The sequence below is a fragment of the Ranitomeya variabilis genome, chromosome 2, assembly GCF_051348905.1.
Source record: "Ranitomeya variabilis isolate aRanVar5 chromosome 2, aRanVar5.hap1, whole genome shotgun sequence".
Lineage (NCBI taxonomy): Eukaryota > Metazoa > Chordata > Amphibia > Anura > Dendrobatidae > Ranitomeya > Ranitomeya variabilis.
The window spans coordinates 463,255,019-463,271,061 of NC_135233.1; the positions used below are offsets into that span (position 1 = coordinate 463,255,019).

General features: G+C 43.9%; 1 protein-coding gene across 2 annotated transcripts in view; it reads left to right on the forward strand.

Annotated features, from left to right (window-relative positions):
* LOC143806708 (ribosomal protein S6 kinase alpha-4-like) overlaps nt 1-13,976 on the forward strand; it is a 138,706-nt gene extending 124,730 nt beyond the window's left edge. The window contains exons 15-17 of one of the 2 annotated variants that reach the window (XM_077287528.1): nt 9,290-9,449; nt 11,597-11,760; nt 13,323-13,976. In XM_077287528.1, the coding sequence (XP_077143643.1) occupies nt 9,290-9,449; nt 11,597-11,760; nt 13,323-13,538 (540 nt within the window). In that variant the 3' untranslated portion in view covers nt 13,539-13,976. The remainder of the gene's footprint in view (nt 1-9,289; nt 9,450-11,596; nt 11,761-13,322) is intronic. The other variant, XM_077287529.1, reaches the window with a different exon arrangement.
* Nucleotides 13,977-16,043: the final 2,067 nt, after the last annotated feature.

A 16,043-nucleotide genomic window follows, 5' to 3' on the forward strand; every position in this document is an offset into this window, starting at 1 on the left:
GGGGCCCCAGGCAGCCTATGGGGCCCCAGGCAGAGCACAGTGGCCCCAGGCAGAGCACAGGGGCCCCAGGCAGCATATGGGGCCCCAGGCAGAGCACAGGGGCCCCAGGCAGCATATGGGGGCCCAGGCAGAGCACAGTGGCCCCAGGCAGAGCACAGGGGCCCCAGGCAGAACATGGGGCCCCAGGCAGAGCACAGGGGCCCCAGGCAGAGCACAGGGGCCCCAGGCAGCATATGGGGCCCCAGGCAGAGCACAGGGGCCCCAGGCAGAGCACAGGGGCCCCAGGCAGCATATGGGGCCCCAGGCATAGCACAGGGGCCCCAGGCAGCATATGGGGCCCCAGGCAGAGCACAGTGGCCCCAGGCAGAACATGGGGCCCCAGGCAGAGCACAGTGGCCCCAGGCAGAGCACAGGGGCCCCAGGCAGCATATGGGGCCCCAGGCAGAGCACAGTGGTCCCAGGCAGAGCACAGGGGCCCCAGGCAGCCTATGGGGCCCCAGGCAGAGCACAGTGGCCCCAGGCAGAGCACAGGGGCCCCAGGCAGCATATGGGGCCCCAGGCAGAGCACAGTGGCCCCAGGCAGAGCACAGGGGCCCCAGGCAGAACATGGGGCCCCAGGCAGAGCACAGGGGCCCCAGGCAGCATATGGGGCCCCAGGCAGAGCACAGGGGCCCCAGGCAGCATATGGGGCCCCAGGCAGAGCACAGCGATATTTTGGACCACTGTGCGGTGTTTCAGACCCCCTGTGTGATGTCTGGGGCCCTGTTCTTAAGTATATTAAAGATTAAAGTAACGTATATTAAAGTATATTATAGAAAAAATTTGACACGTTTATGAGCACCATTGAGTGATATACTCAAGAATGACATAATTTTTCAACATTTTATGGTTTCAAACTGTAAACACTCAGAGTTTTTTTTACTTCAACCAGAAAACCTTAACGGTTCATAAAAAACTTGACTGTTCAGGATATGATAAAAGTCATAGTATTCTGAATCTTTAACTTATAAAGATACCTTTACATGGGGTGATTATTGGTTCCAGAGAGGCTTTCGGCCGATAATCGTACACATGGCTGGTGACAGGACAATACAATATAAACGTTCAAAGGTAAACACTGATAACATTAAAATCTAATATATAATTGCCTAGAATACTACTTCCGGCAATTTGTGCCAACTTCCGTGGCTTTGTCCGGAGATAATGTCCGGAGATAAGTGACGTCACCAGCGTCCTACACCCGCTCAGGGTGGACAAAGATATATGCCTTCGTGGTGCGCGGCACTTTTCTGATTGGTTGCCGCCTGCCGCGAGCGACCAATCAGAAATGTGCCGTACTGTCAAGAATTGTCAAGAGCTGGTGAGTGCAGCCATTTTTTGTTCTTTCTTACTATTATTTATTAATTGTATTATTCTTACATTTGAATAAATAAAGTATATATGGATTCTAGACTCCCGATTCTTTAGAATCGGGCTGCCATCTAGTTAAAAATAATGGTCTATCAATGACTGTACTTAATTCCTGCAGTACTCGGGGGTGTATCCCATCCGGGCCCGGAGATTTGTCAATTTTTGTGATTTTTAGACGCCGCCGTACTTCCTGCTGGGTTAAGCTGGTAACATTTAATTGGGAATTTTTATCACTAGTCATATTGGCTGCCATGGGATTTGCTTTTGTAAATACTGATGAAAAAAAGTCATTTAGCATATTGGCTTTTTCCTCATCCTCATCCACCATTTCACCCAGACTATTGTTAAGGGGGCCAACACTATCATTTTTTAGTTTCTTACTATTTATGTAGTTAAAGAATATTTTGGGATTATTTTTACTCTCTGGCAATGAGTCTCTCTGTCTCAATCTTTGCTGCCTTGATTTGCTTTTTACAGAATTTATTTAATTTTTTGTATTTATTTAACCCCTTCCTGACATCTGACGTACTATCCCGTCGAGGTGGGGTGGGCCCGTATGACCACCGACGGGATAGTACGTCATACGCGATCGGCCGCGCTCACGGGGGGAGCGCGGCCGATCGCGGCCGGGTGTCAGCTGCATATCGCAGCTGACATCCGGCACTATGTGCCAGGAGCGGTCACGGACTGCCCCCGGCACATTAACCCCCGGCACACCGCGATCAAACATGATCGCGATGTGCCGGCGGTGCAGGGAAGCATCGCGCAGGGAGGGGGCTCCCTGCGGGCTTCCCTGAGCCCCCCGCAGCAACGCGATGTGATCGCGTTGCTGCGAGGGTCTTACCTCCCTCCCTGCCTGCTCCAGACCCGGATCCAAGATGGCCGCGGATCCGGGTCCTGCAGGGAGGGAGGTGGCTTCACAGAAGCCTGCTCAGAGCAGGCACTATGCAGTGCTATGCAAACTGACAGATCACCGATCTGTATTGTCCCCCCCTGGGGCAAAGTAAAAAAGTAAAAAAAAATTTTTCCAAATGTGTAAAAAAAAAAAAAAAAAAAAATATTCCAAAATAATGAAAAAAAAAAAAAATATTATTCCCATAAATACATTTCTTTATCTAAATAATAAAAAAAAAAAAAATAAAAGTACACATATTTAGTATCGCCGCGTCCGTAACGACCCGACCTATAAAACTGGCCCACTAGTTAACCCCTTCAGTAAACACCGTAAGAAAAAAAAAAAAAAACGAGGCAAAAAACAACGCTTTATTATCATACTGCCGAACAAAAAGTGGAATAACACGCAATCAAAAAGACTGATATAAATAACCATGGTACCGCTGAAAACGTCATCTTGTCCCGCAAAAAACGAGCCGCCATACAGCATCATCAGCAAAAAAATAAAAAAGTTATAGTCCTGAGAATAAAGCGATACCAAAATAATTATTTTTTCTATAAAATAGTTTTTATCGTATAAAAGCGCCAAAACATAAAAAAAATGATATAAATGAGATATCGCTGTAATCGTACTGACCCGACGAATAAAACTGCTTTATCAATTTTACCAAACGCGGAACGGTATAAACGCCTCCCCAAAAAGAAATTCATGAATAGCTGGTTTTTGATCACTCTGCCTCACAAAAATCGGAATAAAAAGCGATCAAAAAATGTCACGTGTCCGAAAATGTTACCAATAAAAACGTCAACGCATCCCGCAAAAAACAAGATCTCACATGACTCTGGACTCAAATATGGAAAAATTACAGCTCTCAAAATGTGGTAACGCAAAAAATATTTTTTGCAATGAAAAGCGTCTTTCAGTGTGTGACGGCTGCCAATCATAAAAATCCGCTAAAAAACCCGCTATAAAAGTAAATCAAACCCCCCTTCATCACCCCCTTAGTTAGGGAAAAATAAAAAAATTAAAAAATGTATTTATTTCCATTTTCCCATTAGGGTTAGGGCTAGAGTTAGGACTAGAGTTAGGGCTAGGGTTAGGGTTAGGGTTAGGGCAAGGGTTAGGGTTAGGGCTAGGGTTAGGGCTAGGGTTGGGGCTAGGGTTGGGGCTAGGTTTAGGGCTAGGGTTAGGGCTAGGGTTGGGGTTAGGGCTAGGGTTGGGGCTAGGGTTAGGGCTAGGGTTAGGGCTAGGGTTAGGGTCAGGGCTAGTGTTACGGCTAGTGTTACGGCTAGTGTTACGGCTAGTGTTACGGCTAGTGTTAGGGCTAGTGTTAGGGCTAGGGTTATTGCTAGGGTTGGGGCTAGGGTTGGGGCTAGGGTTGGGGCTACAGTTAGGGTTGGGGCTAAAGATAGGGTTAGGGTTTGGATTACATTTACGGTTGGGAATAGGGTTGGGTGTGTCTGGGTTAGAGGAGTGGTTAGGGTTACTGTTGGGATTAGGGTAAGGGGTGTGTTTGGATTAGGGTTTCAGTTATAATTGGGGGTTTCCACTGTTCGGGCACATCAGGGGCTTTCCAAACGGGATATGGCATCCGATCTGAATTCCAGCCAATTCTGCGTTGAAAAAGGAAAACAGTGCTCCTTCCCTTCCGAGCTCTCCCGTGTGCCCAAACAGGGGTTTACCCCAACATATGGGGTATCAGCGTACTCAGGACAAATTGGACATCATCTTTTGGGGTCCAATTTCTCCTGCTACCCTTGGGAAAATACAAAACTGGGGGCCAAAAAATAAGTTTTGTGGGAAAAAAAGGATTTTTTATTTTCACGGCTCTGCGTTGTAAACTGTAGTGAAACAGTTGGGGGTTCAAAGTTCTCACAACACATCTAGATAAGTTCCTTGGGGGGTCTAGTTTCCGATATGGGGTCACTTGTGGGGGGTTTGTACTGTTTGGGTACATCAGGGGCTCTGCAAATGCAACGTGACGCCTGCAGACCAATCCATTTAAGTCTGCATTCCAAATGGCACTCCTTCCCTTCCGAGCTCTGTCATGCGCCCAAACAGTGGTTCCCCCCCACATATGGGGTATCAGCATACTCAGGACAAATTGGACAACAATTTTTTGGGTCCAATTTATCCTGATACCTTTGTGAAAATACAAAACTGGGGGCTAAAAAATCATTTTTGTGAAAAAAAAAAGAATTTATTTTCACGGCTCTGCGTTATAAACTGTAGTGAAACACTTGGGGGTTCAAAGTTCTCACAACACATCTAGATAAGTTCCTTGGGGGGTCTAGTTTCCAATATGGGGTCACTTGTGGGGGGTTTGTACTGTTTGGGTACATCAGGGGCTCTGCAAATGCAACGTGACGCCTGCAGACCAATCCATTTAAGTCTGCATTCCAAATGGCGCTCCTTCCCTTCCGAGCTCTGTCATGCGCCCAAACAGTGGTTCCCCCCCACATATGGGGTATCAGCATACTCAGGACAAATTGGACAACAACTTTTGAGGTCCAATTTATCCTGATACCCTTGTGAAAATACAAAACTGGGGGCTAAAAAATCATTTTTGTGAAAAAAAAAAGAATTTTTATTTTCACGGCTCTGCGTTATAAACTGTAGTGAAACACTTGGGGGTTCAAAGCTCTCAAAACACATCTAGATAAGTTCCTTAGGGGGTCTACTTTCCAAAATGGTGTCACTTGTGGGGGGTTTTAATGTTTAGGCACATCAGGGGCTCTGCAAACGCAACATGGCATCCCATCTTAATTCCAGTCAATTTTGCATTGAAAAGTAAAATAGCGCTCCTTCCCTTCCGAGCTCTGCTATGCGCCCAAACAGTGGTTTACCCCCACATATGGGGTATCGTCGTACTCAGGACAAATTGCACAACAACTTTTGTGCTCTAATTTCTTCTCTTACCCTTGGGGAAATAAAAAAATGGGGGCGAAAAGATCATTTTTGTGAAAAAATATGATTTTTTATTTTTACGGCTCTGCATTATAAACTTCTGTGAAGCACTTGTTGGGTCAAAGTGCTCACCACACATCTAGATAAGTTCCTTAGGGGGTCTACTTTCCAAAATGGTGTCACTTGTGGGGGGTTTCAATGTTTAGGCACATCAGGGGCTCTCCAAATGCAACATGGCGTCCCATCTCAATTCCAGTCAATTTTGCATTGAAAAGTCAAATGGCGCTCCTTCCCTTCCGAGCTCTGCCCTGCGCCCAAACAATGGTTTACACCCACATATGGGGTATCAGCGTACTCAGGACAAATTGCACAACAATTTTTGGGGTCCAATTTCTTCTCTTACCCTTGGGAAAATAAAAAATTGGGGGCGAAAAGATCATTTTTGTGAAAAAATATGATTTTTTATTTTTACCGCTCTGCATTATAAACTTCTGTGAAGCACTTGTTGGGTCAAAGTGCTCACCACACATCTAGATAAGTTCCTTAGGGGGTCTACTTTCCAAAATGGTGTCACTTGTGGGGGGTTTCAATGTTTAGGCACATCAGGGGCTCTCCAAATGCAACATGGCGTCCCATCTCAATTCCAGTCAATTTTGCATTGAAAAGTCAAATGGCGCTCCTTTCCTTCCGAGCTCTGCCATGCGCCCAAACAGTGGATTACCCCCACATATGGGGTATCAGCGTACTCAGGACAAATTGTACAACAAATTTTGGGGTCTATTTTCTCCTGTTACCCTTGGTAAAATAAAACAAATTGGATCTGAAATAAATTTTGTGTGAAAAAAAGTTAAATGTTCATTTTTATTTAAACATTTCAAAAATTCCTGTGAAACACCTGAAGGGTTAATAAACTTCTTGAAAGTGGTTTTGAGTACCTTGAGGGGTGCAGTTTTTAGAATGGTGTCACACTTGGGTATTTTCTATCATATAGACCCCTCAAAATGACTTCAAATGAGATGTGGTCCCTAAAAAAAAATGGTCAATGAGAAATGAGATGAGAAATTGCTGGTCAACTTTTAACCCTTATAACTCCGTCACAAAAAAAAATTTTGGTTCCAAAATTGTGCTGATGTAAAGTAGACATGTGGGAAATGTTACTTATTAAGTATTTTGCGTGACATATGTCTGTGATTTAAGGGCATAAAAATTAAAAGTTGGAAAATTGCGAAATTTTCAAACTTTTCGCCAAATATTCGTTTTTTTCACAAATAAACGCAACTTATATCGAATAAATTTTACCACTATCATGAAGTACAATATGTCACGAGAAAACAATGTCAGAATCGCCAAGATCCGTTGAAGCGTTCCAGAGTTATAACCTCATAAAGGGACAGTGGTCAGAATTGTAAAAATTGGCCCGGTCATTAACGTGCAAACCACCCTTGGGGGTGAAGGGGTTAATGCCTCCTCACTACCTACTTCCTTTAATTCTCTAAATGCTTTCTTTTTGTCACTTATTGCGCCCCTTACAGCTCTATTTAGCCATATTGGTTTCCTCCTATTTCTAGTATGTTTATTCCCATACGGTATATACTGTGCACAGGTCCTATCCAGGATGCTAATAAACGTCTCCCATTTTCTTTGTGTACTTTTATGTCTCAGGATATCGTCCCAGTTAATTGCACCAAGATCCTCTCTCATCCGTTGGAAATTTGCCCTCCTGAAGTTTAGTGTCCTTGTCACCCCTCTACTACACATCTTATTAAAGGAGACATGAAAACTTATTATTTTGTGATCACTATTCCCCGAGTGACCCCCAACCCTTATATTTGATATGCGGTCTGGCCTGTTGGTTAATATTAGGTCTAGCAGTGCCCCCCTTCTTGTTGGGTCCTGAACCACTTGTAAAAGGTAATTGTCTCTCATAGTTGTCAAAAACCGATTACCTTTACTGGAACTGCAGGTTTCTGTTCCCCAATCTATTTCAGGGTAGTTGAAGTCCCCCATAATAATGACTTCTCCTTGAGTCGCAGCTTCATCTATTTGCTTTACGAGGATATTCTCCATTGCTTCCATTATTTTTGGAGATTTATAACAAACCCCTATCAGTAATTTAGTATTTTTCCCCCCTCCCCTTATCTCCACCCACAGGGACTCTACATTTTCATTAGATTCACCTATATTATCACGCAGGATGGGTTTTAAGGAAGATTTTACATATAGACACACCCCTCCCCCTCGCTTATCTGTACGGTCATTTCTGAACAGGCTATAGCCCTGCAAGTTAACAGCCCAGTCATGGCTCTCATCCAGCCATGTTTCAGATATCCCCACCATGTCATAATTATGTTCCAACAACATTAGTTCTAATTCGTCCATTTTGTTGGCGAGGCTTCTGGCATTAGTATACATGCACTTGATGTTCCTCTCTGTACCTCTATTCTTTCTTAAATTACTAACTGTTCTAACCCCACCCCCCATGCCACCGCCACCCCCAACTTCCTTATTTGTGCCCAGGTCTCTATCTGCACTATCTTCCCCTCCTATAAAATGAATACCTTCCCCCCAATCCCTAGTTTAAACACTCCTCCAACCTTCTAGCCATTTTCTTCCCCAGCACAGCTGCACCTTCCCCATTGAGGTGCAGCCTGTCCCTAGCGTAGAGCCTGTAGCCAACTGAGAAGTCGGCCCAGTTCTGCAGGAACCCAAACCCCTCCTTCCTACACCAATTCTTGAGCCACTTATTAACCTCCCTAATCTCCCGTTGCCTCTCTGGCGTGGCACGTAATACAGGCAGTATTTCGGAAAATACCACGTTGGAGGTCCTTGCTTTCAGCTTGCAGCCTAATTCCCTGAAATCATCTTTAAGGACCTTCCACCTACCTCTAACTTTGTCATTTGTGCCAATGTGCACAATGACCTCTGGGTCCTCACCAGCCCCTCCCAGTAATCTGTCCACCCGATCAGTGATGTGTCGGACTCGAGCGCCAGGTAGGCAGCACACCGTTCGACGATCCCTGTCTTTGTGACAGATTGCCCTATCTGTTCCCCTAATAATTGAGTCCCCCACTACCAGCACCTGTCTGGCCTGCCCTGCTCTCCTATTTCCCTCCTTACTGGAGCAGTCACTCCTCCGGCTTTCAGAGGACATGCCTGGCTGCAGCAGTGTTACCCCTGTACTGGTACCCCCCTCATCTGCCAACTTAGCAAACTTATTGGGGTGAGCCAGATCAGGACTAGCCTCCCTGGCACTCTTCCCTCTACCCCGCTTCCTAACTGTCACCCAGCTTGCTACTTCACCGTCCTGCAGCTCCATCCTACCATCCCCCTCCTCATCTATCCCATTGAGCGTCTGCTCTGTGAGCAGAAGACTCCTCTCCATATTGTCTATGGATCTCAGTGTTGCCAGCTGCACATTTAGATCCAGAATCTGGGATTCCAAATGCACAACGTGCTCACATCTCGCACAGCAGTATGCACCCTCGCCCGGCTAATCAAGGACTGCATACATGTGGCAAGATGTACACTGGATGGCATTAACAATAGTGGAGCACATTTCCTAATGGGGATTGCACCACACAGAAACGTTAAATAAAAAATAAATACAAGTATTAATTAAAAACAGACAGCAATTCCTCCCTTGGAAACTCCCTGATTCCAAAGTCACTGAATCACAAGTCACACTTACCGCCGTCCACACTTACGCTCAGGTCACACTCAGCTCGCTCACACTCGCTATGCTGAAGATTTATAGATTTTTTTTTTTTCTCGATTTCCCTTCAACAACAAGCCACCTTGCTGTTCAAATGCACTTCCAAAAATGGCCTTGGGTTTTAACACCACAGATTATTATTTGCCTTTCCAGCAGCAAATTGATTCTACAGTTGTTCTTAGGATTATCCTTGATTAAATTAATTAAAAAAAGACAATGATTTCACAGTTATGCGCCTCGTTAGCAGGAAGACTCTTTGACCCTGGGGCAAATTACCGCGGATTTACTTATTGCTGACATTATATGGTGTCTTTTGTGTTATTAGCGCCGTATGTGACGTCATTCTCATTCTCCCCATTTTTTAGTACACGATGTTGTGTGGCCAGGTCCCTTTCCAAGGTGCCAGGGGGGGATCTCCTCAGAGCCGCGCTGCCGACATTATTAACAAGATCAAGGAGGGAGACTTTATGATGCAGGGCGAGAGCTGGGAGCATGTGAGCGATGAAGCAAAGGAGCTGGTGAAAGGTAAGGCGCTATTCCATAATGGATGTCTGTGAGGTCGGGCTTTTGTCACACACAATACCAAATATACAAGATGATCCAGAATGAGCACAAAACAATGCAATATATACATAGAAAAAGAGAAAAAAGTGGAGCGCACTTACCCAGGTAAAGTTGTCACAATTTTATTAGGTCATATAAAAATACAGCAGGGAGGGATGTGAAAACCAGCGGACGATGGCCGTTTCGTGCCCAAAGCACTTCACTTCTGACGTCACAGCCAGGCTTGCAGACTGCGCCTGTGCGGCCGCCCTGCTTGTGAATCCCAGCCCCGCACTCTGCATAAAGCATAACACACTGCTGGGCTGGGATTCACAAGCAGGGCGGCCGCACAGGCGCAGTCTGCAAGTCTGGCTGTGACGTCAGACGGCCAGAGCTCACTGCGCCTGCACCAGACACTACTACACAGCGCAGGCGCCGGATTTCATGCGAAAACAGCGCAGAGGGGGCGGCGCCCCTAAAGATTTGAGTGAGGGCAGTGTGGCGTTTCAAGCAGGGGGGTGAGGACCTGCCTCCCTGGAGAAAGAAAGGGCTCTTTTAGTTTATAACGGCTGGAGGGGGTGACAGTGGCCCTTTAAGTTAAAAAAAAGAAGAAATCTTGTAATTTTCACACTATTTGAGCAATTCTATACTCATTTCTCCTGTTGTGTCAGGAAATGCACACATACACATACATTAGCAGCAACAAACAGCTGTGCAGAGAGGTGTTACCTGTCATTGCAATCCTGCTTGTGATGATAAGGAGCCTGCTGAAAACCCTTCCTGAATATACAAAAAGTACGAGTCTAAAAAAAGGCCTTAGTGGCTACTGTGATAATTGCAAGATTACAAATTATGTAAGTATGTAAATCACAAAGAGAAGATGATATCAGATATTGCCAAAATAAAATATATGTAACACAAAAAACTGATATAAAAAAATAGGTCATTTTCTGATGACAGCTTCCCTTTAACTTAAAAAAAAATTGAACCTAAAAAGAAATTATATATTTCAACCAAAGATAATTTTTTCCCTGCTGCTTGTTAGACCGGTTTCACACGTCTGACACTCATGGTCAGCGTATGGACCATAGTGTGTGCGTGTGTGCGTGTGTGCGTGCGTGCGTGCGTGCGTGCGTGCGTGTGTGTGTGTACCGGTCTTATGACCTAAACGCAACAGCTTCACCCTGTTTCGGGCTGAGTCAAATGGAGTGACTGCACAGCAAAACTGCACACAGTTAGCGGCAAATTGTTGCAGTTTTACTGGTGAAGAATATGAAAACTTTGTACTTCACCTGTAAACCCTGTGCAGTTTTTTGGCCTTGCATCACTGCCCCCTCATATGAACTCAGCCTTCCAGTTTTGTCATGTGGGAGTTTTCTCCTAATGCATGCTGGATGTGAGGCCCATGTGTCCAGGATGCTGCCGTCTCCAGTATAGCTTCATTCCTGTACTGTTCTACAACCATGAGTCTTCTTCTCTTCCTTCTGCTCACATGATATTAAGGAGTGTGGTATTTCTTCCTTCCTCTCTGTTTCCTTTCACCTCCTATTACATGAATCCACCGCCTGTTTGAGTCTTCCTCTTCTCTTGCCACCACTGAGATCTGTACTCTTAATTGAATGCAGTCGGTATGATCTGCCCACTCTGAAGGCTTCTCCCCCTTCCTGTTCCTATCCTTGAGGAAATGAAAGGGGAGAACAAAGATTGCTGTTGATCTATGTCAGAAGCAGCAGGACAGCCAGCTATGTGAAGGAGTTACACAGGGTATACAGCAGTAAAATAATAAGAGATATTTTATATTGACTGTTTGGAAAGTTGTTTAATTTAACATTGAAGATATCAAATGAATAGTGAAAAAACACTTCCATTTATAAGCGTTCATAGTTTCTAAGGTGGTTTTATCACTGTATGGACCTAAAATGTTATCTTTTTAGTATATTTGCCTTGCTAAATTTCTCTTATTCCAGTGACACGCATCTGTTTGCTCCCCCGCCTCTTATCATTAATGGTGGAAGTGGACCATGCAACGGGCATAGGAATGAGATCGAATTCTTTACTGAGTGTCCCATAAAGTCCCTCTGACTTTTAATTATGGTACCCTTCACACAGCCTTTTTAACTATTTTTAAGGATTGCTGACTGTAGATCCGTCTTGTCGATTGAGCCTTGGTGAACTGCAAGAAAGCGAGTGGCTCCGTGGTGGACGACCGCTCTCCTCTACTCCGCTCATGACACCAGATGTTTTGGAATCTAGTGGGATGGCCACAAAAACCTGTGTACATGCCACATTCATGGTAAGGACATTAATCAATTCTAAGGTCACAGTGACTTAAGCTGAAAGAGTCTTTACCACGTTAAAGGTGTTCTTCCCCTTTAGTCTCCTCCAACAACGTGACTGAGGTGAAATACTTTAACCTTCTTGCACTTTTTGCAGATTTTTTTGTTTGTTTAATACACACTTTTATTTTAGTTTATCTCTTTAAAAATGCCTTTTACTCCCGAATTTTAAATTGCATTTTATTCCCTTGCACGGGAAAAAGTTGTAGTTACTCTCTTGTTCAGAAAAATAAAAATTTATTGAAACTAAAAATGCCTTTTACATCCTAAGTACTTTAGTTGGTAATATTAGGATGTTACTTTAAAAAACTTTTTAGGAAATACATTTCCAATTTCAAACAATTGAATCGGGGCTTGTAGTATGACAGCAATTTGGGGTTGGAATATTTTATGTAATTAATTTAATGTTGTATTTTCACTTTTATTTTTATGGTTTATCCCTCAAAAGATTAATAGGGGACTTTATTACTGATTTATTTTAGCATTTTAAATTTCCATTATTCGGCTATGTGCGCAAGACATTGTTTTCTGCCTGGAACCCGCCTGAAAAAGCCCTAAAAAATGCTAGGAAAATGCACACATGCACTGCAATATCAAACCAATTTGCTGTGCATATTTTCCATCTCTTGTCATTTCTTTGAATTCTTTCAAGCTAAAAGAGGACCAGTCTACTGGAGGCTTCCACTTGGAATCCACCACTATGTTATATATTGATTTGTCGCACTTTGCCACATTGCTCCTTTACAATTGGTAGTGTGTCGCTACAGTCTCCTGGCATTCTCATCTGGCGGGGAAAGTCATGTGAGTGATGCAGCCAATCAGCAGTTTTGCTGATGGTCTGCAGCCTTCACACTGCATTCGAACTGGAAGGGAGTGAAGACTGCAGCTGATCAGTGGCTGCTGATTGGCAGCAGTATTCATGTCACACCCCCGACATACCTCGATGACTGGGGATTGGCAGGGAATGCAGTACAGAGTACAAACAAGCAGCCCTCGTCCAGTAGGGGAGTATAGGTTTATTGTTATTACACCACCCTGGGTTTAGAGAGGTTTTGGACAACTACTTTAAAAGGATTGTCCACTAGTCTGACAACCCCTTCTGAATCCCTATGTTTCCCCTCAGTAAAATAATAACACTTATACTCGCCTCCAGTGCCGACACCATTCCAGCCATGTCTGCTCTGGCTCTCCCTGGAATCGTGTGGCGCATGTCCGTGTTTCAGGTTGGTGTGACGTCCTGTATTTTCATGGATGCCACAAGTACTCATTATAATCTGTGGTGCAAACCACATGGAGACATGTCCGTTTTTTCCAGAAACACGGATGACAAGGGCCAATACAAGTCTATGGGTCCATGTAAAACACGTACAGCAAACGGATGGCACGTCCATCTTATTCAATGGAAAAGTCTTACTAAAAGTCATATTCTTCTTGTAAAATGCAGAATGGTAAGATCATTGAATGGTGGTTACAGATTAGCTTGTAGCATTTACTAGGTATGTTATTTTATTTTTTGCAGGCATTTAATCGTGGTAAACGTGAAGGAGTCTTTCTAAAAAGTGTGGATAATGCTCCTTTGGCTAAAAGACGCAAATTGAAGCAGTGCAGTACAGGAGGCGACGCACGCAGTGGATCCTCCTCTTCGTCTTCATCATCGTCCTCATCTGCTACCACTGCGGCTCGATCCCCCAAATCCAGAGCACCCCCACAAAGTCACAGGCCTGCAAATTCATAACTATTTGCTTTATTTCGATTACACTACAGGCCCGGCTATTGTGTGCAAAAGGAGGACCAAAAAAAAAAAATAAGGAGCATGGTGTACCGTATTTGCTTCATGTGTGAGAGCAGTGTGCGGGCTCGGAGAGGTAGCGGCAGGATCACTGCCCAGTGCACTTTTGTATATCGAGTTTGTACATAGTAAGGACATAGATATTAGCCATTTCCCATGTATCAGTGACTGTACGTCTTCCCTCCCGGTGTAAATGTGCTAACGCAGGGACGGTTTTAGGATATGACCGTTGGGTCCCTGCACCAGAATTTACTGTTTTCCTCGGTGTTCCAGTTTGATGTCTCCTTTTTTCCCCCCTTTATAAATATGTGTATATACAGTATATATCTATATATATGTTTTTAACAATGAGATTTTATTAACAAGCTTGTATTCAAGCTTTTTAAGGGCCTTGTGTGCTTTGATACCAGATAACTTGGTGTGTGTATGAGTTCTGTGTTCCCGTCCATATAAAATATTTATATATATATATATATATATATATATATATATATATATATATATATACAGTACAGACCAAACGTTTGGACACACCTCATTTAAAGATTTCTCTGTATTTTCATGACCGTGACAACTGTACATTCACACTGAAGGCATCAAAACTATGAATTAACACATGTGGAATTATATACTTAACAAAAAAGTGTGAAACAACTGAAAATCTGTCTTATATTCTAGGTTCTTCAAAGTATCCACCTTTTGCTTTGATGACTGCTTTGCACACTCTTGGCATTCTCTTGATGAGCTTCAAGAGGTAGTCACCGGGAATGGTTTTCACTTCACAGTTGTGCCCTGTCAGGTTTAATAAGTGGGATTTCTTGCCTTATAAATGGGGTTGGGACCATCAGTTGTGTTGTGCAGAAGTCTGGTGGATACACAGCTGATAGTCCTACTGAATAGACTGTTAGAATTTGTATTATGGCAAGAAAAAAGCAGCTAAGTAAAGAAAAACGAGTGGCCATCTTTACTTTAAGAAATGAAGGTCAGTCAGTCCGAAAAATTGGGCAAACTTTGAAAGTGTGCCCAAGTGCAGTGGCAAAAAACATCAAGCGCTACAAAGAAACTGGCTCACATGAGGACTGCCCCAGGAAAGGAAGACCAAGAGTCACCTCTGCTTCTGAGGATAAGTTTACCGAGTCACCAGCCTCAGAAATAGCAGGTTAACAGCAGCTCAGATTAGAGACCAGGTCAATGCCACACAGAGTTCTAGCAGCAGACACATCTCTACAACAACTGTTAAGAGGAGACTTTGTGCAGCAGGCCTTCATGGTAAAATAGCTGCTAGTAAACCAATGCTAAGGACAGGCAACAAGCAGAAGAGACTTGTTTGGGCTAAAGAAGACAAGGAATGGACATTAGACCAGTGGAAATCTGTGCTTTGGTCTGATGAGTCCAAATTTGAGATCTTTGGTTCCAACCACCGTGTCTTTGTGCGACGCAGAAAAGGTGAACGGATGGACTCTACATGCCTGGTTCCTACCATGAAGCATGGAGGAGGAGGTGTGATGGTGTGGGGGTGCTTTGCTGGTGACACTGTTGGGGATTTATTCAAAATTGAAGGCATACTGAACCAGCATGGCTACTACAGCATCTTGCAGCGGCATGCTATTCCATCCGGTTTGCGTTTAGTTGGACCATCATTTATTTTTCAGCAGGACAATGACCCCAAACACCCCTCCAGACTGTTTAAGGGCTATTTGGCCAAGAAGGAGAGTGATTGGGGTGCTCCGCCAGACGACCTGGCCTCCACAGTCACCAGACCTGAACCCAATCGAGATGGTGTGGGGTGAGCTGGACTGCAGAGTGAAGGCGAAAGGGCCAACAAGTGCTAAGCATCTGTGGGAACTCCTTCAAGATTGTTGGAAGACCATTCCCGGTGACTACCTCTTGAAGCTCATCAAGAGAATGCCAAGAGTGTGCAAAGCAGTCATCAAAGCAAAAGGTGGCTACTTTGAAGAACCTAGAATATAAGACATAATTTCAGATGTTTCACACTTTTTTGTTAAGTATATAATTCCACATGTGTTAATTCATAGTTTTGATGCCTTCAGTGTGAATGTACAATTTTCATAGTCATGAAAATACAGAAAAGTCTTTAAATGAGAAGGTGTGTCCAAACTTTTGGTCTGTACTATATATTGCCAAAAACTGGAATAAGAAGACTTTTTCACGTCAGCAGTAATGATAAGTTCCCATTTCTGTTTTTTTTGAGTGGGGGGTTGTTTGAGATTTCTACCATGAACAAAACTGCAAAAAAGAAGTCTGGTGAAATGTGGGCGGTTTCCTTACAGAATGATAACCCTATATTAACCATTAACGCATACATTTTATTAAGTATTAATGATGAGCGAGCGTCCATTAACGCATAAATTTTATTAAGTATTAATGATGAGCGAGCGTGCTGGGATAAGGTGTTATCTGAGCATGCTTGAGTGCTAACTGAGTGTCTTC